A 24,547-nucleotide genomic window follows, 5' to 3' on the forward strand; every position below is an offset into this window, starting at 1 on the left:
ATTTGCCAATCACGACCTACAAAACCCAAATTCAGTTGGTAGATATGAACTGTTACACAAGAAAGTGTTGATGGGACCTTCCCTTTTCCTCAACTCTTTCCTACACAGCCTTCCCATGTCCCTATTCCAACTGTCCCCTGCAATCCTGCAAAGGCAGCTCGTCACATCTGTCACCCTCAAAATGTGACCACTGGAGATGTTTGGACAGAAGGAATTCCAATCCAGGCACCTGGAGCCCCATCAGTCGCTGTCTGGAGCTGCTCAGCCAGCGAAATTCCTCCATTCATGGGCTCATTTTCCAAGAGGAGGCACGCAGGCATTGTCAGAGCTCAGCTCCCATTCCTGGCACGTAGCAGGGAGGCAGGAGTGTGCCTGGAATGTTTAAGGGCAGCAGGAGCTGGAGGCAGGGATGAGGTAATGGCTCTTGCAGGGATCCAGGGCCACTCACACTCAGCTATTGCTGCTTCCAGCAAAGCCACATTTGCTTCCAACATTTGGGAAAGTTTATATTGCCTTTTAATGGCAATAAAAGGAATCCCCGTGCCCATATTTGAACCCAGCGCTTCAATTTACTATTGGTTCTACATTTCAGCTGGTTTGGATGGGATATAATTTATGCTAATCCAAGCACTTGTTTTGGAAAAGAAAGGAGGAAAAATGGCTCCTCCGGGAGAAAAGATAAAACATGCACAGAACAAAGCAAAACACACAAAGCTTTTTTTTTTCTTTGGGTGTTCTCACTTAGGGCTAAATGTTTTTAGAAATAATGAGAGTCATACTAAGAACATTCTTCTCCTCTTACTAACTCCTCGGCATGTTAGAGGACAAGTTACATGGAGCGCTTTGATTTTAATTTTTGTTGGAACCGACTGCGCCTGAATAATCTGCAGTCCAGATGTTGCAACAACAGTAAAGTCCCTCTTAGCACACACACGAGGACAGCAAATGGCTCTGTTGTGAAATCCTGGCCAAGCCTCTTCTCTCCCCCTTCCTCTTTCTATCAAATCATTCAAAAAATCATTGAAGATATTAGGGATCAGCTGGCAAAATAAAAGAACTGGATCAAAGGTAAGGAGAACGAACTCAGTTTGTTTGACACATTCTCCCTCCTACTCAATCTGTATTTACAAAGTTTAAAATCATTAGAAATGTTTCCAGTAAGCTTCCAAATTCAAGCTGAAAGGAGGACAGTCCAAAAGCACATGTTTAGAGCCCAGATACTAGAATGGATGAGACTGACTCTAAGCAATACAGAAATATGTTCAGCACCTTAACTGAAATTCATTATGAGTATGATGGGTGTAAATTGAGAACACCAGATTAATGCACTTATTACAAGAGTTAAATTAATTGCTACTTGCAAAACTATTTTTTACAAATCAAGTAAGCAACAATTGGAAACTTTTAAGGATTTCAAATAGAAACCAAGCTTGCAGCACTTTCTGAGTGTGACAGTATGCAGGAATGCAAATTACCTTCAGTCCCTACCTGGAGATGGAAAATGATGGAAACCTTACACCTCTGTTGAACAGTTAAAGCTGCTTTCATGGAAAATGAAAAATATGCCTTCTCACAATATTATTACTGTGTGCCTCAGATTTCCAACAAGAATTTATCTAGAAACTGTAATTTGTAATATTGTCTTTGGTATAATCCCACCAGCACTCAGCAAATTCCACTCATATCTGCTTAGTAAAATAAAATAAAAACCTTCTTAAATTAACATTCCAGGGAATCCAGAAATGTTGGAAAAAGTCTGCTCCTGGAATTAGTATCCAATTCATATCAACAGTGGGTTTTAAATTGGAATAAAATCATCCCCATTGAGCAATAAAGGAAGGCAGTAGGGCTTTCAGGGCTAACGATGATACATCATTGCATATTGCAAACAGATACTGAAGCCTTTTTATCTCTCAATAAATCCTTCAGGAGAACTTTGGAATAGCAGGAACCTTGATAATGGCCTTTTATAAAAGAAGCTACAGCAAACCCTTCAGCACAGAGCATTGTAATGCACTGAGGACACGTGGGGAACAGTTCTCCATCTGCCACTGCCCTTTCCAGAGAGGAAAAGAGGACAAAAGAAGGGAAGTGGAGGGTGAAAAGAATCTGGGAAAATTTATTGTAAAATTATTGCTGGCCCAGGCTCTGTTCTAGCACTGTAAAGTGGTGTTACATTCATGTATCCCCAAGAAGTACATGTAGGATTAGGATGAAAAGCCTAAACTATGCCCTGGCATCAAGCTCAGAGCAGTGAAACAGCCCCTGAGCTGCACTTTGCAGCCTCTCCTCACCAGCAATGTCAGCAATCAGCACCAGCAAGACTGGCTCCCATGGCAAGGAACACAATGCCACAGGAACCCTGCCAGATGGGAGGACCATTTACAGCGCCTGCCAACAGCTGATATCCCAAAGGAGACACTAAACATGACTCCAGGCTCTGCTAGATTAAAAACAGTCTGAGCAATGCCAGCCCTTATCTCCCATCTTCTAGGACACAGCTGCAACAAGTTTTCAAACCACTCAGATGTTGTCCCCAGTTTGCTGACACTGCTTTGTTAGCACAGAAGGTGTTTGTGCCCCGTGCCCAGGAGTGCTGAGCAGGCACTGCCCTGTCCCTGTCCCTGCCATGGCCCTGCCGGGTGTGTCACCGCGGCCAGGGGACACAGTGACCCCGGGCAGTGTTAGCAACAAACACACCTGGCAGCCACAAACTCTTGGCAGGGCCCCAGAGCTGCTGTCAGCCCCCTGGCAGCACCAGGCTCTGGGGCAATCCCCGTGCACAGAATGCCAGCCCTGCACTGCTCACCCATGGGCAGGACACATCTCACACTGCTGACGTTAAACACTTCTGGTTGATCTCTCAGAACCATCAGTGCATCACTAGCAGGATGGAACCTGAAAATCCTACCAGAATGGGGTGCAATAACTGGTAAACCTGGTATTTCCAGCCTGCAGTCAAAACAAACAGGAGAATGAAATCACAGCTCTTTTTTCTTTTTTTTTTTTCTCCTTGTTTTTGTTTTTAAAGCAGCAGTCAAAAGGCCTCTTGAGGCCTTGTTTATAAGCAAACCAGTCTCAAAGGCTGGATTTGCATTGGCAGGATTTGCAGCCTGCAAAATAAACCTTTCTAGGTAGTGTTTTCCTTCTGCCTGTGAGGGAGGAATGGTTTCTAGTGCATTTCTCCCAGTCCACATCTCTTTCCAGCTCCACTGAAGAAAATGCCCAATTCAACACAGCTGGCCTGCCCAAGGCTCCCTGGGAGCTGCTGCACTCTGGGCATGCACCTGCAGCCCTTCCTTTGGGGAGGAATGAATGGGAACACACACTGCCAGCCCACTGCCAGGAGGAATCACTGCTGCCATTCAGAGCCACGGCAGTGCACAGAAGCTGTTACTCACTTGCAATTTCTTTGGCAGAAATCACTCCATTTTGGGGGATACTTTACCTTCTAGCTTAGGGGCTACTACAAAACGCCTTTGAAAAGTGCAAGTGCACTTCTTTAATCAACACTCAGGTTCCAAATTGAAGGCCAAGTTACACTTTGAAAAAAATTCCATGATCAAGTGATGATCATGGAGTCACAGAATGGTTTGGGCTGGGAGGGATCCTAAAGATGATTTCTTCCAAACCCTCTGCCATGGGTACAGAAACCTTCCAATAGAACTCCCAGAAAAGTGATTTTCAATTACCTATAATTTTTTCCCAATGTCCTCTGTTGTCCATTCTCCTGGGAGCTTTGTGCTCCTGATGTTTTGCATCTATCAGTGATTAAGTGAACTGGACCATCAGCTGTGCTCAACTTTGACCCCACCCATAACTGCCTATCCTAACAAAGGGCCTCTGATAAGAAAACTGTCCTTCTGCTTCTGAAAATTGTTATTAAAATAGGAAATCCAGAAAAGCTAAAAATTGAAATTTCAATTGAGATGATAGTGACTTTCCATGCTTTTAAAATCCTAATCCTTTTTACCACTTCTGCTGAACAAAGCCAGAAGTATTTGCTACAATTTATGCACTTCTTTAAGGTTCTTAATTCTTTGCATTTTAGCCAAGCTTCATGTACCACAAAGAAAGGACATTTGTTAATTAAGGCTTGGGATCTTAATTTGCAAGGAAGATTTCAAAGACACGATGAAATTAACCTGAACTCCTTGTAAAAGACATGCCTAAAATTTCCTGTGGTAGATGCAGACATTTGGAAAAAAAGTTGCCTTCTTGTACTAGCTAAGTTCAAAGCCACTTCTTTCAGTGCTTCCTCCTGGGTGGAGCACACATCCTCCCAGGAGCTGCTGCCAACGCTGTCACTGCTCCCTCGTTTTATGACCATAAATCTGTTGTGAAGATAATGTGGGGAAAGGACAGTGAAGTGACTCTGCTGCATTGACCTGGCCACTGCACTGACCGCTCACCTCAAGATGCAATTTGCAATCCCACCTGATGCACTCTCTAGAGACTCGTGAGCTTTCACAAGAATATAGCTTTGAAGGTTCTCCAGCTCCCTTCTCAAAAGAATTTACAGACTTATGTACCATCACACTCTATGACAATTCAATAGCTGACACTGCACATTAAGGAAAATGTCACAATCCTCAGACTTGAAGGGCCACAATCAAAACCCAAGACGTGTGGGATATGTGGGGACTGTCTGAGGAATCAATAGAATCACACTGACTTAGCAGAAAGTAATGACAATCTTCACTTTGCTTTCAATGCTGGAGATAAAAATGCAGCGGAGAAGAGGAAATCACACAGAGCAAAAGATGCACTCAGAGGTGCTGTCTGGAGTTCTGCAGAGTCCTGTCCTGCACCACTCACTGCTGAGGAGCTGCTCATCACCTCAGAACAATACAGAAAACCGGTTTATCTTTGTGCAAATCTGTACAGCAAGGTCACTTTGATCTGTTTCAAACAACTGCCTCTATTCTTGTCTGTTCCTGATGTTTACTTTTCACTTTCAGCCTCCTACTGATGTGTCACTAGCAGCACCTGACAGCTTCCAATGCTCTCATTCACCCCTGCATGCTGCCTGAGCACTTTTTCCATTCACTTTTCCCTACACCTTCCTGCAGCTGACTCAAAAGACTCTTACCAAGCCTGAGGCTCACTGAGCACTGACTGCTCGAGGCTCAATTGCTGTGCAAAACCCAGGCAAACACCAAGTGTTAAATGTCAGCCAACAGCACCAACACCTTCCTCGCCACCTGCCCTGCCAAGGATGTTATTTTCAAATTTTCTAAAAAAGAGCTAATTGATGTATTTTCCTACCCATTCAACTTCACAAGCAGCGATCCTATGACTTGCATAATTCCAACTGGCTGGAAGCTCCCATAAAGGCATTTTCACACAGATTAAAAACTAAACCTGAAAGTGTTTACAGCCAAACTTGGGGCTGTAATGCACAGCTCACGTGATGGCACCAAAAAGCTTTAACTTACTACAATGTTAGAACAAATACACGAGGAACCACCAACCTATCAATCCAAACACATCAAAGCACTGCTACCTGAAAAGAAGGCCTGAAATCACTCAAGCCACAGGGAAAACATAGGAAAGCTATCAGTCATAGGCAGAAATAGAAATTTTGTGATAGTTCTGTGATAAATGATAAATATTCATTTAGTATAAAAATATTCAGTGCATTGGCTTTTAGCATCAGAGTTTTAATGAAATCTACTGAACAAATTCCAGGCCCTGCCAGTGTTAAACAGGAAACTCATCATATGCTGCATGCTGTTTCTAATTCCTATCTGATGAGTTTTACACCACCTACATGATTAGGCCAGGAAGAAATCTGAATTTTTTTATAACATAACACCAAAAAATGGATCAGGATCAAGCCACCATATTTTTCCCCAAGAAGGGAGTTGGATTAATCTTCAATAATTTACTACCATTCCTACACTCATAATTACATTTTTTCTTTTTCTCCTGAAGCTGTTAAACTATGAAGACATCAACTTAAACTTGAACATGGACAGTCACCACAAGCACCTTGTTAATTCACTGAAAGGTCAGTACCAGACACCAGTCTTACCTTACCTGTTACAAGAAGAATATTCCTGGTTCATTCTCAGTGACACTGAGGGGAAGGCAGGAACTGCTGTACTTACTTGTTAAAAAGATTCAGCCCAATCCTATAATGGCGTTTCCTGATAACATCGTTACTGAAGGCAGGGGAATCCCAGCTGTTGCGAGTCTCTTTGTGGTAGGTTTGTTTGCTCAAGGTTTGCTCCCTTAGGCTGTCCCTAGAAGAGGATTCTGAGCTGCAATTTATTGTATCATTGGAGTTGGAAGTGCTGTTGATGCTGTCGTTGTCTCCATCAGAGTAATCAGACTCTGATTTGCTTTGCCTGTTTGCTGTGCCATTGATGGCCAAGTGACTGTCTATGGGCCTAGCCCTGTGCCTGGCCTCCTGCTCCTCCCGGGTGATGATCTTGGCAGGAATGCTGTGAGGGATATGTTTAGGGCTGCCTTGCTGGCTGGGGATGCCTCGGTCATACGCATTCTGTCTCTTTAATGAGCCCCTCTCCGAGCGATCGCTCAAGTCCACGGAACTGTCACTGGGCGGCTCGATGGTGAGCAGGGGGAGGTGATCCATCCTCATCCTCTGCTCCTGGCATTCCAGTGATGGGGTACTCCTGCAGCTCGTATCAGTGTCTAACTTATCGTCTTTGTGGGTCATGGACCAGTACTCTTGGGAAGAGTTCACGGAGCGGAGCCTCAAGTCCGACTCAGTGCTGGACGGCCTGTCCACAGACTGAGAGAGCGGCAGGGGCGGGGACAGCTCCTCCTCGTCGATGTACAACGTGACATCGCTGTAGGACGCCGTCATCTCGTCCAGCTTCCTGTGATCCACATTGTGCATCGCTGCTTTGCTCGGGGCACAGCTCTCCCTCTCCATCTCCCGGCTCCTGACCTGCTCCGCGCTCTGGATTTCATCCGAATGCAGACTGCGGCAGTTCAGCGCGTCGTCGATGGATTCCGCCAGGGATTTCACCTGCCTGGAAAAAGCATCCTCCAGTTCTGTTATAGCATCAGTGAAATCAGTGGACGCTGCCGGGGATTTCATGGTAGCTGTCTCCCCGAGCTCACTGCATTCCGACGGTACCAGGGAGCCCAGCTTTGACCCATCATTTGTAACAGAAACTTGCTTCCCCTCGAAGTAGGAGCTGTGGACTTTCTCAGGTCCTTCAAAGGAAAACTGCATTCTCATATTGGACAGGACGATGCGCCTTGACATGCGGTTCTCGGACATAGAACTGCGCAGGCGCTCGAAGTTCTTGTTCATCTGATACTGGCGGAAGGCGGTCTGGATGGTGCGGGCAGCATGTCTGGTGATCAGACGGCCCCCATACTTCCGTTCTAGCATCTCCACCTGCCAGGGAACACACGCAGCCCTCGTCACTTTGTGCAGCTCGGGACAAGTGGAAAGTCTCACAAAAACATTTAACTCTCGTAACCTCTTTAATGTACTTTATATGTATTGGTTTTGAAAGTAAAACTCAAAACTCCAATGATGAACGGAATAGTAATCTGCAAGTTCCACCATAAAATACAAAAGTGTATTAATTCATCTCATGGATATAAGAGAATATCAGTTGCAATAAGTTCTTCCTTCCTGTGACAACAAAAACACCGGGGTTTCAAAATGACTCATTTTCTTAGAAAAATATTTTGCATGATTACATTCTAGTACACTCCTGGAGTATACAATCTGAGTTCCAAGAACTGGTTTTACTTTTAACAGTATTAACTGCTAAAACTATTAAATCTTAATTAAACTGTTAATATCTTTTACACTTTTCTCTAGGAGGTGGGGAAGGTGTATGGGACAAAGAATAACGGAGTTAAAAGTCCCAACTGAAGCAATGCTAGAAAAGACTTGTCCCAGTTCACAGACACGCACGAGGTACCAGAGCTCAAATACCTGCTTATCCTGTAGGTCTGAAGAGAGTTCATAGCTCTCGGAAAGCGATCGGGACCGTTTGATGGCCTCCTCCTCGGCCTGTTTGCGCAGGATGGAGGTGGAGTGCTGCAGCTTGGGCCGGCGGGCTCGCTGCTGCCCGGGCGCGATGGAGTAGAGCCCGTAGGGGTGCTCGTAGTGCTCGGGGCTCAGGGCGGAGCTGTGCGTTATAGGGCCCTGCGGGTAGCCGGACGGGCTATCCAGGGACGTGCCGGTCTCGCTGCTGGGAGCCTCCCCCTCAACGCTGCACAACAAAAGAGAGACAGCAAAAGCCTCGGGTGAGCCCAGCACACTGAAATTCTCCCCAGCAAACAGCACAGTTCTGCTTTAGTTTCATTTTGTGTAGGCATCTAGCACGTTTTGCTGTTCGCATGCAGGTGTTACAAGTAACGTGGCTTTCATGACAAACACCTCAGTTTTTGCTGCAGTTTTTGCTGTAGTTTTTGCAAGTCTCAATCTGTCATGCCCATGACATCTTTAGAGCATGAGTCAAACAGGAGAATGGAGGTTTCAGGCATTATTTAACTTTATACACTAATTACTAATAATATCCTGAGTAAGTCACTCAGGAACTACTCTGTAAAATGAATGAAAACTTCTAATTTCCTACAAGACTGCTTATTTCCAAGCTTCTCCATTCAAAATGACAGATGCTTATTTATGTCTTTCTTTGCTTTGACCAATTAAAGCAATATTTTCTTATCCATATATTACAATTTGACATAAAAGGATTACTTTCATGGAGATAGGGACTTAATGGATCTTGAGAGTATGATGTTTCTAAAAACTAAAGTTGGGAAAAAGTACTTGCAAGAGAAATCTCATTTATTTTCCTGCTAGTGAAAGACTGCTCCCATGGGATATTTTTGGCAGGTTTTGGAGTAAAAGCATCCCAAGGGTCAGTGTTTCTAGCTAATGAAAGCAATATGGTTTCAGAGGAAGAAAGCTCAATAGCACCCATCTAGCAAAAAAGAGACTACTTTGTTTTCACACAAATGCTGTTATTGCTAAGGAATAAAGGAAAGGAAAAACACCTTTCCTATTAAAAGGGTTGCACACAATAGGAAACACTGTAAAACTGAGCTCTAGGTGTATTCTGAAGTACTGATGACTAACAGCAATTTGTATTTGGGTTGTATTTGCAGGAGGGCACGCTCACATTGCAATACATGCACTTTCACTCTTCCATCTTTTCATGTTTCACAGCAAAATATTTACTGTCTGTCTCATCCTGTGTACACAGAGCATTGACAGAAAAATGATTTTTTTTTTTTAAATTCCTGAAAAGACTCAGTAAACGCTTCACACATGCACCAATATAAGCAACACTTCCCCTACCTTTTGTTTTAGGAACGGTACATCCAAACTCCAAAGAAGTAAAACTCCACATTCCCACCACGCCCTGTATTTTTTTCCTTCATTCATCTGTACTTAAAAACCAAAGCCCTCCTGTTGTCTTTCAGCTGTCCCTTCAAAAAGTGTAGAGCAGTTTCTGAAAGAATGTTCTCCACTGACTGAAGAGCTGAGGGTTAACCCCGGCCAAACTCTCTCAGCTTGAACAGTTTGTACTTTTTAAAGGGAAGGAGAAAAAAAAAAGCCCCTTAGATTTCTTAAAATGCTTCTATAAACATGTAAAACTGAAAGCAAGTCCTCTCTCTTTGCCCATCAAAATATGACTCCAACCAAAAGGTATTTTCAAACATACTTAACCCAAGCTGGAAATATTTGCAGTGTGCACACACTGCTTTTTCCAAAAAGGAAGCTGACAGGAAACTAATCCCTTTCCCTCAGTGATACAGCTGGCTTTCAACTTAAAAATGATAAACTATGCAGAGTTCTGCTGGTGACATTGAAACTGTGTAACCACCCACTAAAAACAAACAGGTCATTCTCTCTGAAGCATCCATTAAAGACACGGTATGATACTGAGCTGCTTCACGTTCTCTTTTAAACACTGAAATTCCTTCCTCTGCTCTGCCAGCTGTGAGCTGTGCTATTTTGGACATCACATCCTAGCTGCAAGTTTATTTGTAAGTACTTTCCATACAAGCATGGCAAATTTGTTTTTAACAGGAAGGCTGGAATTATCTTAGGTTCTGTTGACATTTTCTGCCTTCCTCACCGTTGCATTGTGAACTATTTAATATCCCTTCCATGCTGATTATAACCTCCTGCTGACATTTTAATAACGTTACCTTCGATGGATCCCTTAACCTTTTCTTGTGATTAGGGCACTGCCCTAATCACAAGAAGTTGGAAGGATATCTGCCCAGAGTTCTGACTAAAGTTAAGGGCTTCTTCTTAATTTTTAGTTTGCCTTTTGTACTTTTTCCAGGTATAAATGTGATGCTTGACTGACTGTAATGCTCGATCTCATTTTGCTCATGGGCCTATTCCCTGCCACCTGACCTTTGAAGCATGGAAGTAATTACATTTACAAGAGGCACAACAAGAGCCCTTCCAAGCAAACACGTGCACAGGCTTTAAGGCTTTCCCCCATTCAGCTCTTCCCAGCCTCCCAGGAGCAGCTGAAGCTCCATATGAATTATTTCATTAAAGTGAAACTTCACTGGCAAAGAAAAGCAGCTTGCTTTCTACTTCTTCTACTTTACATATGTTTGGAGAAGAAAAATATGTCAACAAATATGACTTGTGTGAAGCTGCAAGGATGGCAAGTTGGCTTGCTGCACTGAGGGAGCAGCACAGAGCTGGCAGCAGGGCTCACTGAGCCAACTCCCAGCGCCTCCCAGCAGGCCTGGCTCACTGCAGGTTATCAAACATGCAACACCCATCTGTAAGAAGGGTGCAAGGGCAGTTTGGGGAACTCCAGATGTGCCAGCCTGACCTCAGTGCTGGGCAGGTCACAGAGCAGGTCACCCTGAGCGTCAGCACAGGACAACCTGGAGATCAGGTCTGGCCAGCCTGGGGCTGGGAAAGGCAGGTCCTGCCTGACCAACCTGCTCTCCTCCTGTGACAAGGTGACCTGCTTCAGTGGTGAGGACAGGCTGTGGATGTCACCTGCTGGGACCTCAGCAAAGCCTTTGGCCTGTTCCTCCCAGCCTTCTCCTGGAGAAACTGGCTGCTCTGCACAGAGGCTCTGCTCCCTGGGTGGGACAGTTTAAAATCCGTGTGGATGTGGCACCTGGGGACATGGGGCAGGGGTGGCCTTGGCAGTGCTGGGGAATGGTTGGACTCAGTGGCCTGGGAGGGCTTCTCCAGGCCAACAATTCTGTAACCCAGACTCGGAACAAGAGCAGTCACTGCAGGGGTATGAGGGTGGTTTTTATCTGTGCACTTACTAAAACTGCCAACACACAAAAATGTCAAGGACTCTGCTCCAGGCTTGCAGTGAGAACCAGGAGAAGTCTCCCTGGGACTGAGGGAGAAGCTGAGACACCTCTCCAGCTTCACCTCCACACCCTGCACACACTGCCTCTCTCTGATGGCTGAGACATTAAGTATATTAAGCACACTACAAAAATGGACACTGTAATACTGTTAATTACTATTTCTTATGCTTTTACTATATATACATACATATATATTATATTAAAGAAATGTTAATTAAAAATCCCAACTGGAATTAGGAACTGCTTCTTAATAAAGGTGTCCAATTTGAGGCATCTGCTACCTACCAGACATGTCCAATACACTTACTGATAATTTCATTGTTTAAAAAAAAAATTCTAGTGGATTAATTTGGTTTATCTCCCTGCAATGTGCAACTGCATATTACTAGTGAGCCCAGCAATCTGTTGAATATTCTAATTGTGTATTATTAGGAGAATGCAAAACAGCTGAAATTAACCTAGAAGTCCAACTGTTTTATTGCACTCCTGTTTCAGAAGAAAATAGACATTCATTATCTGCCAAGCCAGAAAAAGTGAAAGGTGGCTTGCAAGTATTTTACAACGAAGCAGAGAACGGAACAGCTGAAGATTGAAAATGAAATATTTTAAAAAAATTAGTATTACTAATATGACTTTGCATGAACAAAAATTTAAAATAGAGCCATTGAAAAACTTTATACGACTAAATAACTTTTTGAAACAGTTGCCAGCACAGACTGAATCAGCATTTTGTCAGAAACTGAAAATTTCTTCCTGCATAAACCTCAGCTTATAATACTGTTAAAAAAATCCAGGCTGACAAAAAGGGGAGGAGCTGCTGTTGCTAGGAAAAGGTCCTGATTTTACAGCCATTTCCCACAATTCAGGGATGAGTTGCTTTCAAGAACTACCCAACAAGAAGAAGCTCTGTCTCCTCTCTCCCTCTCCAGTTGTGTGGTTAGCCATGACCAAAGCAAAACATTTCCTCTCCAGGCATTTTAGCAGCACAAACCTGGCAGGTCTTTTCTTCCTTCGCTCTCATTTTACACTTTCTATTATTACTTCTAATCACAAAGGCTGTAATTAGCACTAGTACCTTAAATCCACTACCATATTTTAAAATTTTAAAACAATAACATATTATTCATTATGTTTGACTATCTACTGTCATTCTTTATTTTTCATTTTTATATTCACACCTTCCTTTTCCTTCAAATCTTGCCAAACTATTAGCAAAGCAAAGGAAAAAAAAAGTACAATAAAGAAAAAACTTTGAAAATAGGAGAACTTCAACATGTGAGCTTAAAATGGAAATCTTTAAAAAGACCTGAATTCCAGTAAGGAGCAAGCCCCAAACTTTTCCATGAGTATGGATTTATCTGTTCCACTGACTAATGGCAAAATGACCAGAGGAGCTGCTGGTTTGGATGCAGAGGCATCCAAGAATTTATCTGCCAGAGAATTTATACTATGAAAGACAGACATTTGATACCCAGAAAAGCAGAAAGTCCCTTTCCTCCTGAGGCCCAGAACCTTATCTTTAAAACTACATGCATATAAAAAGGAAGTGTATAACAATAACAGCACATGCAAGCAATGATTCAGTGCTGCCTCTCGCCCCAGAAACCCCCCAGTTTACAAGCAGTCAAGGGTCCCTGTGCATTTTTAGAACTAAAATATGAAGATAATGGGAACATATGCTTACAGAAATCACCCAAATGTTCAAACTGGTTTGCTGCAGATTTAGTTTGGAACAAAGAAATGAAACATGTTTCTAAATAATGCAAATGCCAAACCCAAACTGCATGCAACATTCTAAAATAGAAGAAGATCCTCCCAGCAGAACAGAGCAAATGCTTCAGAAGCTGTTTTACAATGAGCATTCTCTGAAATCAGAATTATTTTCATCACTCTTTCAGAATGGACTTTCAACAGTGTAATATAAAGACATGAAATTGAAAACAGGCCCTAACAACTGGATAGTACACACATGAGAACCAATCAGCATTATATTAATCCTGTTAAAAATTGTTTTGGACACAAAGAGAAGTATGACAATATAATAAGTTTGTGCTGTTACATCTTTAAAGATTTTTCCATAGCATTTCAGATCTTTAGAAGCATAAACACATGGGTACACAGAATAAATTTCTTCTACATTGTGGAAAGGCAGCATAAGTATTACAAATACAGCAACAAAAACATGCCCAGCTTAAAATTCTAGTCAGCACAAGGCGATAAAGCCACTCATCTTGGCCATGACAATGCAAGGGCTCTGTTCTTTGGGAAGCAGGGAGGTTTTAAAGCAGGGCTGTGGTAGAGCAGCACTAAAACTCCAGGTAGTCAGCACAGCCTGAATTCAAATTGAGATTAATGAAGAACTGATACTTTATTTTATTTGTTGCAACAGTGAAGCATTTGCATGAGTGGTTCTTCATGAAATTCCTCAGCCAAATCATCCTTCTCTCACTTGCCTGCTTTTCTCTGAATCCATATAATTTATTTCCCTCTTCAAGAAAAATGCAATGTAAAGCTGGTTCCCTTGAAGTCACACCTACTCAAGAACAATTCAGCAAACTCATCTTCTTCCTTTGCCCCAGAAACTTTTCTGCCCATAAACACCAACATATCCACAGCTGAAGTATCCAGATACCTTCTTGGGACACTGCCTTAGGATTTATGAGATGGATTTAAATACAAACCACAGAATGAAGCTTTTTGCAAAATCTCATTTCATAAACATCACTTCCAGTAAAACTTCTGCCTCACTCAAAAATAAATATTCTGTATAAACCGGTCCAAATGCCCAGGGAGGAAGAATTGCTACGCATCTGTTTTACACCAACCATCTTTTAAAATGTGGAGGTTAAAACCAGTCAAACTGTGATCTTAGCTCCTAATTATAGATTTCCCCTTGAAATAGACCCAAATTCTCTACCTAGCCCTGAGAATGCAGACCAGAAGCCGCCCGTGGAACTAAGTGGGTAACAGAGAGAAGCAGGATGGCAGCTGCTGCAGCAACTGGTGTGGCCAGACACTTCCAGCATGACGGCTGAAACAAACCACTCAAATAGCAAAAATGTTTAGGCCAAATGTGGCCATTCCACAGAGGAACAAACCTCTCCAAAAGTCAATGTCTTGCACATAACTTTGCCTTTACAAGTGCAACGAAGCCCTGGTTTGAATGTGTAATTTTAAGTGACAATTGCAAGCAGAACTCTGCTCTCCAGAGCTGTGCTCCCCACACAACCTCACCTCACAGAGCACTCCTTTGGCAGGGGTACAGCCCTCTGCTTCAAAGCTGCCTCGTGCTTCAGTACCTGTGCTGCTCTCTGCCATAAACGAGGAGGTGCATTTAATTCAAACTCCATGTGTGCACTGTATTGTCTCCAATTACCCCACCAAACGCTCTCCATTAACTTCTCAATATGCAGAACTGGCCATATGTACTTCACACAAGCCATGGTTTAGCATTTTCTCCACCCCCCAATACAATATTCCCCACTGGAGTGAGAACATTTGAGCAGAAGCTTATTATTAATGCAGTTTGAACTAGAACCTAGTCCTTATTGCCATGTCTGGTTTGTGCTGTCTGGTAAATAGAAGTCAATTATATTAAGAACTTACACAAATCCCTGAATTCAATAAGCACAATAACATTAACAAACCAATCTACCTTCAAATACACCCTGCCAAGAGTTCAAAGCCATTATGATGGACAACAGCATTCACAGGCAGTGACAAAAGCTTTGATCCGGGAGAGAAATATTGACCAATGTGTTTTACTTCCAATGCACTCTCCATTCAGCTGTTTCTGTTCAAAACAAATGAAACCTTTGAATGCACATCAAAGTAATGTCCCAGGTAATTCATCTGACTGAAGTTAAATATCATTGCAAGAAAAATCCAGACACCATTTGCATGTGTCTCAGAAGCAAACCCTAACAAAGCAGTCACTTATTCTGTAATATTCTGTGGTGAGGGCGCCCATAAGAGCAGCCTGAGTCAAACAGTCTGAGAGCCACTGAGGGAGGGCAGAGCTCCACAGGCAGGTACCCCCGAGTGCCCTGCAAACCTGCAGCTGCTCCCTGCTCCAAGCCCTGATTCCCAAAGCACACACAACCCCAGCGCCCCTCCCCTGGCCACTGCCAAGCTGTAATTCCCACTGAGTAACCCCATGAAAGGCATTAACAAAAACACTTTTTGAAAAAGGGCATTTTGACCCACACTCTAAGATGCCATCAGTAGCAGCAGAGAGCAGAGTGAAAGATGAGAGGTTATTTTCTCCCCACTGAAGCAGAATGCAGGAATGAATGCACTGCATCTTCTGACATGTAGATGGACAGCAGTGAGATGGAAATAGAGCCAAACAACCCACCCATTTTAGGCAATAACACCACAGGGTTAAGAACTAAGAATATCCCTTTGGGAAAAGCTTATTGAGACTATCTTCAGCTTCCAAGGAGCACAAGGAAGGTTAACCAGTGCTCAGATCACCTCTGTCAAACAGTGGCAGCATACTGGCCATCAGACACAAGAATGTACAGAAGGATCCACCCAACCAACCCTCCCCAGTACCACTCAATGCCTCGTGAACCTCCCTGCTGAAGGCAAAGCTGTATTTTATTGTCATTATTTAGCAAAACTAACAAGGGGACTGGCAGCACCAACAGAACCTGGGTACAGCTTACAAATGTTCACTTCTATCTCAGGTGAAGTCAGCCAGCATCACTCGCTACCAATCCGTGTTAATCACCCAGCATTTGTTTATTCAGCAACAACTCTTTAAAAAATTGCTATTATTAAAAGATGACTATGGAGTGATAATTTGAGGCTTGTGGCTCAAACCAGCCCAATTTTTAGAATTTTTGAATTTTTTTTATGGCCAGTTCTTCTTTTTGATGTGTCAGCATAAAACACATTACCGTCTGAAAATGTCCTGTATGCTTCAAAAGGATGCTTTGTTTCTTACATGGACTAAAGCTAACAATTTTAATGGAACTGTGCTGTCTGTGGGATGGATCACTTAACAAAATCTGTGAAGGTTTGCCTCCCACTGCAGACTTTGTCCTGTCCCTGCTATGCAAACTTTTACACAACATGATAAGCTTGAAAAATTTGTGGAGTTTCTCAATGCAGCTCTAGTAGAATTTGACCTCAACTATTTACAATTTATTTAGATACACCATTCAGCAGCAGAAATGCTCTTAATTTAGCAAACCCACACTATATATGACATGGACTGAAGATAGCAAGATATTAGCACACATTCCACTGTCTATATGACACGCCCTTCAGACGCTGCTAAGTTTAAAAAGGAAGATTTAGTGTCCGCAGCTGAAAAACCCTGATTTGCACACACAGCTGAAGCAGTATTTGATACAATGCAAGAATCCTTGGTGTCCTGTGCCAGCCATCCTCCTCTTTCACCTCTTCAGCTGTTGTGTCAAGCCTGTCCCAGGAAGGGCTGAGAGGACAGCTCTGCTGCTGGGCAATCAGCTCACTGGCAATCAGGTTCTGCACTGATTTCCTCTTCCCAGTCAGGTCTTGGTGGATAAAACTCTTCTTCCCCCTCTTCTGTTCCATGTATGATAGAAACATGAACTACCTTGAAGATGCTTAACAAAATCCTGTTTAATGAATCAATGTTTCAGGCCCAGAAATGTCATACCTAGAACGTTCTAGTTAAATAGTTAAAACTATCTCATCTTAGATCAAATCTAAATTCAGATATAGATCAAACAAAGCCTAACACTTGACTCATTTTAAAGGTTTGCCCCTGCACTATTTGAAATGTTTACAAGCACAACACAGTACAGAGCACTAGGAACAACTTTGGAGCAGACCAGTCTTTCCCAGTTTGTGAGGGAAATTAAGAAGCAGCATAAACGAAGAGCATGCAGAGGGTCCATGCAGCAGAAATGACAACAAAACCATCTTTCTGTACTGGACACTGCACTGAGTAAAGTGCCAGAGCATTGACAGCTGCGTTCATTTAGACCATATTTTAACTTCTGTAGCAAATGATTGTCGTACAAAAGGTCCAATAACCAAAGGATTTCCTTTCAATTACTTATATTATTATTATCTAATGAGTTGTGCTTTCAAACAATGGCACTGATGAACATGAGATACTTTGCTGTCTCTCTAGGATTTAAGAAATAGCTGGTCAAAATTATCTTACAAAATCAGAAAGGGACTGTTCAGCTCCTAGTGGTTGGTTGACTTCCCTCTGTAGTAACAGATAAAACAAAAAATTACAGAGTAACATACTTTAAAAAGCCAATCCAAAAGGAGGATGGGCTGTTACAAGTCTGATCAGAGTAACCTCTCACTGATCTAAATGAATCTGAAAGTATATATAATATAAAAGTCCCACTCCATTTTAATCACTGCACAAACCCTCCACTTTGCCAACTTCGCTGTGCCAAGTCTCAAAAAATAAAAACCAACCCAAAAAGAGAATGAAACCCTACCAGTTTTCTCTAAGGGAAAACAATGTAATTTTGAAATGCTGAAGTGCAAATGGGCATGGGAAACTCTCAGGTAGGACAGAAAAGGATGAGAACACAGCACTTGTTCCTGCTCCCAGGGAAGCTCAGGGTGTTGTTATCCAGCCAGTGAGAGCAGGAACTGGCCTTGAGTACTCTGCCCACATCAGGAGAGAGGTGTTGTAACTCACTGGAACAGGAGCACTGCTCACCTCTCTGAAATCACAAGCATCCTCATAAAAGGGAGATTTTATCCTCTGCTGCACACCCAAGGTTTATACCAGAGCGTACAGAACATAGTGTTTAAGGAAACCAAATAATAGGAGATTTTTTTGTTGGCAGTATGGGGCTTGGTGGAAAAGACAGGGTTGTAGATGATCCTTAGGTTCAAGGCAATGTGTTCAAACAGAAGGTTTTGCAGACACACTCAAAGGTACCACACATAAATCTTCACTCTTGTAGAAATGAGACCTCAGAAGATTGCTCATAACCTCTAAATCAGCTAAAGAGCTGACAGATGCTTTTTCTCATTCACAAACTTCCTTCCTTTTACATTTCCTCCCCATTATGCTGAGTCTACACATTTTACAGCTCTTTCTCTGTCAGAGAGGAATTAAGTGTAGGCTTTCAATAGAACTTCTGAGTCACCTCACTGACGACAGAGTAACACAGGTAGCAATTCCTGCCTTGGAAATCTTTTACTGCACACCCAGAGAAGAGGAGCAGTTTCTGGGCAGTGCAGGCCATGTTGCAGCTGCCCAGCACTGCTGGCTCCCAGAACCACCAACACCCTGCACTGCCTTTAGCTTCGAGTCGAATTGAGGATCCCTGAGGGCCCCCCAGCTCAGGAATATTCTGTGACAGTGTCTGTGATGGGGCTGCAGCTTGGCTTAGCTGGGGCTGCACGTGAGGCTGCTCAACCACAACAGGAGTCTAAAATACACAACTTGGGTAAGTAACTCTTGGTCATCTGTAGGCTCTTCATCACAGCAAAGTTCACAGATCTTTCCACAGTGGAAAAGTGTCTTTTAGGACAGGGGTAGAAGCCCAGTTCCTGAAAACAAGGGTCACCACTTAGTGAAATGAAAATGTGATATCGTGCAAAGACAGATTTTGAAAATTGCAACCAAAGACAGTGAGAAATGATCTTGTGTAACACGCTGCACTGTGGTAGGAAAACCTGGAATACTTTTCTTCTAGGCTAACCTAATCAAAAACATCTTAATGACTTCTTAATAACACATAAAGTATCCAAGTGTGCATCACATTGTCATCATTTGGGACAAGTTCCATTAAGTCCAGGTAATCCTCTGTTCTCTCTCACTTTACAAGGCATTAATGACTAGTATTAAGAGGAATCTATCAGCTGTAAAGTCCCATTCTCTCAAATCTAAGAGAATTAAAATCAGCTCCTTCTTCAGTCTCTACTAATGCTCGACATCACTGGTATCTTCTAAACAAGACTCAGAGAGTAAAATACAAGAAAAGAAAATATAAACAATAATAATGAACTTCCTTTCATGAATCCAAGAAGAGCTGACATTATCTAACATTTAACACCTTGTGAAAAGGTCACCTTGAAGCACAAGAATCAGCCCAGACACCTCTAGAATGGAAATCCAACAGCCAATTCACAGCACATTACTATAATGAAGAACCACACAGAAAGAAAAATAATTTTATTCCTGATTGAGAACATAGAGTGATGTTAGTTTGAGAGAAAACCTATTCTTGGGCTGCACCATGACCAGAAGGTCAGGGATTTATGCAGGCCTGTTCTCTGTACTCAAATCCCTGGGAGCTGCAGCTGGATCAGGAACACTGCTGTCCCTCTTGCTTGAAGGATGACTTCCTGAGCACAACCCCCAAACCAGGAGGGAAACCCAGTCTCTGGTACTGTCTTTAAAGGCAGGACAGCTTCCCACTAAATCATCCATTCCTTCCCATGGGTGTACCCTAGGAATGCAGTGCAGGCACTGGCATGGCCTGTCCCAGCCTGACCATGACAATGGAATGATCTCTCCTGTCACCACTCCCACTCCAGGCTCCCAAAAAGCATCACTGCACTCAGTTAAACCCAGAGCAGGTCCTGCTGCTGTTTCCAGCTCTCCATGTGACCTGAGATGGAGCTGGGCCCATTCTGCTGTAAAGCTGGGGAGTGAAAATTAAATTAAAAACAAACTGTGAATGCTCCTGTAGTGCAGAGTCAGGGCTGGCTGCAAACATTCCCAGTGACAGAAAAGCCTTCAGCTTTGCATCCTCGCTGCCTTTGCCTTGTGTGAGGATGACTGGAAAGGTCATGGGTATATTAACAAACAGAAGGAAGTTGGTTTTCTTTTTCTGTGTTCATGGCACATCCATCCTTCTTAATCTGCTGAGTTTTAAGGGCCACTGCAATTTTTTGGACTAAATAATGCAAGCATCCCTTAAAACAAGCTTAGGATTCTTTTTCTATGGCCATGCCCTGTATATAGCCACTGATGTAAATGCAAGTCAGATCATAGCTGTGGCATTTTGTTTGTGCTTGCACAGCAGAAGGCAACTGGGAATTGTGTCCTTTGTTTATAAGCACAAGTTTAACTGGGATGACACTGAAATACTGAAAGAATCTCATTAACAGATATAATACATCAATTTCCTGTACTAAAGGCTATCAAAGCCATCATTCTAATTTTCTGCTTCTCTCGCAGGGACTATATGGTTTGATTTTTTTTATCATACCAAAGCTTGCCTTTTTTACATTATTTTTATTAAAGACATCTCTACAGTTATTTCACGAGAACGATTCTAGTCTTTTGTCTATTGTAAGGAAGCAAAAGGATTTATTTAGTTCAATTTGCATTCCCCTTTAACGTAATACTGGGGCTTTGTGCTACAGTGGATTAAAGCAGCATCTGTTCTTCTCTGGAAACCTGGAGTCAAATCACAGCAGTGCAGTGAAGTTGCCATCTCTGTCTGTACCCTAAATGGAACCTAAATAAAATTCAAATGGATTCCCAGAAGACACGAGAAGGGCTATGTAAGTAAAATATTTTTGATTAATAAGTCTTGCTAAAAAAGTCCATGATCAGTAACCGGTTTTGCATAACAAAGATGCATGAATTAAATAAAACCTGTATTTACATAATTTTTGACATTAAATGGCAATATACAAGATACTAAAAGTGAACTTTAAGCCCCAAACACAGGCTGATTCTGCTGTTGTAACTACACAGCCTTCCGAGGCAACAGAAATAAAGCAGCGAACTCAGGAATATAAATTTGGCTTGTGGCCTGTACCCTGTTTAAATACAAATGACATCTAAACAAAGCATGGTTCACAAAAGCAATGCACCAACACACTTTCCCCCCTAACTCATGAGCCACCTCCTCATAATTCCAGTTGCTCTGTGGATCAGGCAGTGTCTGGGTTAGGGGCACATCCTCACAAATTTAATGTGTAACAAACAGAGCAATCAGGGCTCCACCTTGGTTACAGTTTCTGAGGTCTCCTGCAGTTCTGTTATTAAATAAACATAAAAAGAATAATTGATTGACAGCTGCTGTGATTCAAATATGCCTGACTCTGAAATTAATGATAAAATTACCATCGGGTCTAACAGAGGAAGAACCATGTAAATGCTGAAGGAGCAAAAAAAAAAAAATGCATCCTGAAAGACCTTTATGAATTATGGTAAATCCTTGCAATGAAAAGGCACAACAACCCAGGCTTGGGCTGTGGTGCTTCACAGGTTTTTTTAAAAAATCCAATATTAAAAAATACCGTAAACCCTCCTTTGCACCTCTCAGAGTCCTGCAGGAGCTGGAAGCCTCATGGCTCACTCAGAAATCAGCTCCTGACTTCCAGCACTTGTGTCCCAAAGTGTTTTACTGGACTTTGAATGGCAGTGGTGTTAAGCCCCAAGGAACACAACTGATGTGAGTGAGCAGCTTTTAATACCTACAGGTAATGGCATCCACCACCAGAGCCCTGACTGCCTCTGGAGCAGCTTTCATCATCCATCTCCTTCTCACTGTGCTCAGGGCAGGCACAGTTTGTAGGCATACTTGGAGCAATCACCCAAGTGTGCTAATCAGCTCCACCATTGTGGGATCTGCCTCTCTGCAGAGCTGGAGCCCTGAATTGACGTCTTCAGACTTCAGGGAAAACATCATCAGTATGAAGGTAAAGTGTTGTTTCAAAGGAGGTGTTCCACCCAAAGTCCTTGCACTGCTCCTGGGGCCTCAGAGGCATCAAACAGCCCCAGCCCCCAAGCAATGGAGAAGTTTTCTCCTCATGAAGACCCAGTACTGGGAGAAACACTTTCTACAGCCATATGAACAGATTCTCTTGAAAGATTTTTCATTTTACAAACATGAAATGGTCACAGGGTGAGAAAACCCATGTAAGGCCATAAAATCCTAAGAAATCACTTCCCATTTCTCCAGAGGAACACCCAGCAAACCCCTGGTGAAGGCACCTTCTCCAGCAGAGAAGGTCCCCTTGCCCAGCAGGCACTCCCTGGGTCCAGTCCCTGCAACCTTCCAATACAGGACTCTTACAGGAACAACAAATCAGAGTTACTGTTCAACTTGGTATTTGCACTTTTCAGTGCAAAAACTGAATCCTTGGGCTTCCTTGCCTGAAAGCTGACAATAATTCCATGAAACTGAACTGCAGGTTGTTTATTAACTGCACCAGGATTCCCAGAGGGCTTCTAAAGGGGCAAATAAGCTGAATGCTGTTGATGCTCAATGCTGTTGATGCTGTTTTCACTGGTCAGCTCCAGATCTTGGATTTCAGTATCTTAGATGATAACGAATTCTTTCAGATTGGTAGAAATAAAAAAAAAAAAAGGATGATAGATGACTTCTCATGGGAAACCCGGACATTGAGCTTTAACCAGGAGAAAAAAAGCCCAGCTGACTACTTTGTAACAGTACTCTCGATATCTTTCAGGAACTAGAACAGGACATCTCAACAGCAAAACCAAATCTGGTACAAAAGTAGAAGTAAAATGGAAAATGGGTAATTTTATTCAGGATGGCTGTAGTTCTCCCAAAGCACTTGATAGATGTAATGAATTCTGTGTTTATATGAAGGATATCTGCCACAAGAATAGACACAGTTAACTACAACCATCCAAACTAAGTACTCAGCAATTCCTCTTTTAGCACATCAGGCAGAATAATCAAGTTTAACTGAAAGGAAGTGCACAGCAATGTACAAATGGAGGAAAAAAGTCTGAAACAATGATGAATAACAGAACGTTACTGTGTAATAGGCAAATCTGTCACTAAAGTAACTGTTATGAATTATGTTTTTAGCAAGCCATGCAAAGGTAACATCACTTATGCAAACATTGCCAACTCCACACGGAAACTTACATTATTCTTTTCCTTAAGGATAAAAAAATGGGCTGAAGAATCATTAAATGTATGACTAAACTGTACTATGAAACACTTCTCTTTATCAAAAAATATTTTGCCTTTTCTTTTTCTAGAAAAGCAACTGTTGCATTCATACATAGTTACACTGAATCCAGTCATTTCCTCCTTTTATATTTTTCCACACATGCCCACACCCAATTTAAGATGTTTTCTATCTTTAGCTAAGTTGAATATTTAACAGTCAAACAGCACGGTATTTGGCTGAATCACTTCGTGGAATGAACTTCCACAATGCATCGGAGATAAATTCATTCTGCAAGTGCACTGCAAGTGCAGGATAACTTTTTTAGTTTATCATAAATCCACACACAGCATCACACCAGAAGAAAACTCGTTTGTGCCTGGAGTTTTCAGGCAGCTCATGAACAGAGCTCTGTGTTGCCGTACTTTAGACACACATTATTTTGGTAGTTAAGAACATCCTTACAATAGGGACTGTATGTGTTAACATGACAAATCCCACTCTCTGTTCCTCCTATGTCAGTTATTCAAGTATCTGTAATTTAAAGACCTTAGAACTAAACTGTTTTTTCTTTTATCTTATTTTCTGGCTGAGGGCACGAGTGGCAAACGTTGATTTACCCCTGTGAGTGTGACACACCTTCCCATGTAGCCAGGACAAGGCCAGGTCTCCGGCCGGCCCCAGACACCGGGAACAGCCTGTACCAGAGCTCTGCAGTCAAACTCACACTGGTTTGACACAAATCATGTGATTCTCTGCTCTCTCCCGAAAAGCAGTGTTTACACATCGGTGTCTGGAGCGGCACACGCCAGGTCAGCTCACAGCCTGCTGCCACAGCTGCCGATTTATGGCTCTGCCTGTCACCCACAGCCAGCACAGCGCAGCGGGGCCGCCTGGGACGCCGCGGTTCAACCATGGAGATGATTTAACCCTGGGCTCCTGCAGGGCAGACAGAGCCTTCGCCTGTCCCCGCTCCCGAGCCAGGACACAGAGAACGAGCTCCCGATCGCCGCGACCCGGAGACATCCCGGGGACAGTGGGGTGACCCCAGGGACAATCCCCAGGGACAAAAGGGTGCCCCCAGCGCCAGCAGGACCCCCCAGTCCCATCCTCCCGCACCGCCCCATAGCGAGCCCGGGCAGCGGCGGCGTTGGCGGCGCAGAGCCCTTTGTGCGGCAGCGGCGGCGCGGGGCTCACCCCCGCCGCCCTCGGCAGCGCTCACCAGCTGTCCAGCTCCAGCTCCAGCAGCGACTGGGTCCGCTCCGAGCTGCAGTGCAGGCACCACATGGCCGGGCCGGAGTGTCGCGAGGGGAGCTCCGCGCCACCATAGCCGCCCCTCGGGCTGCCCCGCCCCGCGCCCGGTCCCCTC

At 43.2% G+C, this 24,547-nt stretch overlaps 1 protein-coding gene across 1 annotated transcript in view; it reads right to left on the reverse strand.

Moving 5' to 3' along the window:
- IQSEC1 (IQ motif and Sec7 domain ArfGEF 1) overlaps positions 1 to 24,547 on the reverse strand; it is a 295,721-nt gene that overhangs the window by 33,803 nt on the left and 237,371 nt on the right. The window contains 2 exon segments of the mRNA XM_030957062.1: positions 6,114 to 7,378; positions 7,931 to 8,210. Of these exon segments, the coding sequence (XP_030812922.1) occupies positions 6,114 to 7,378; positions 7,931 to 8,210 (1,545 nt within the window).

This window comes from Camarhynchus parvulus, chromosome 12, assembly GCF_901933205.1.
Source record: "Camarhynchus parvulus chromosome 12, STF_HiC, whole genome shotgun sequence".
Classification (NCBI taxonomy): Eukaryota; Metazoa; Chordata; class Aves; order Passeriformes; family Thraupidae; genus Camarhynchus; species Camarhynchus parvulus.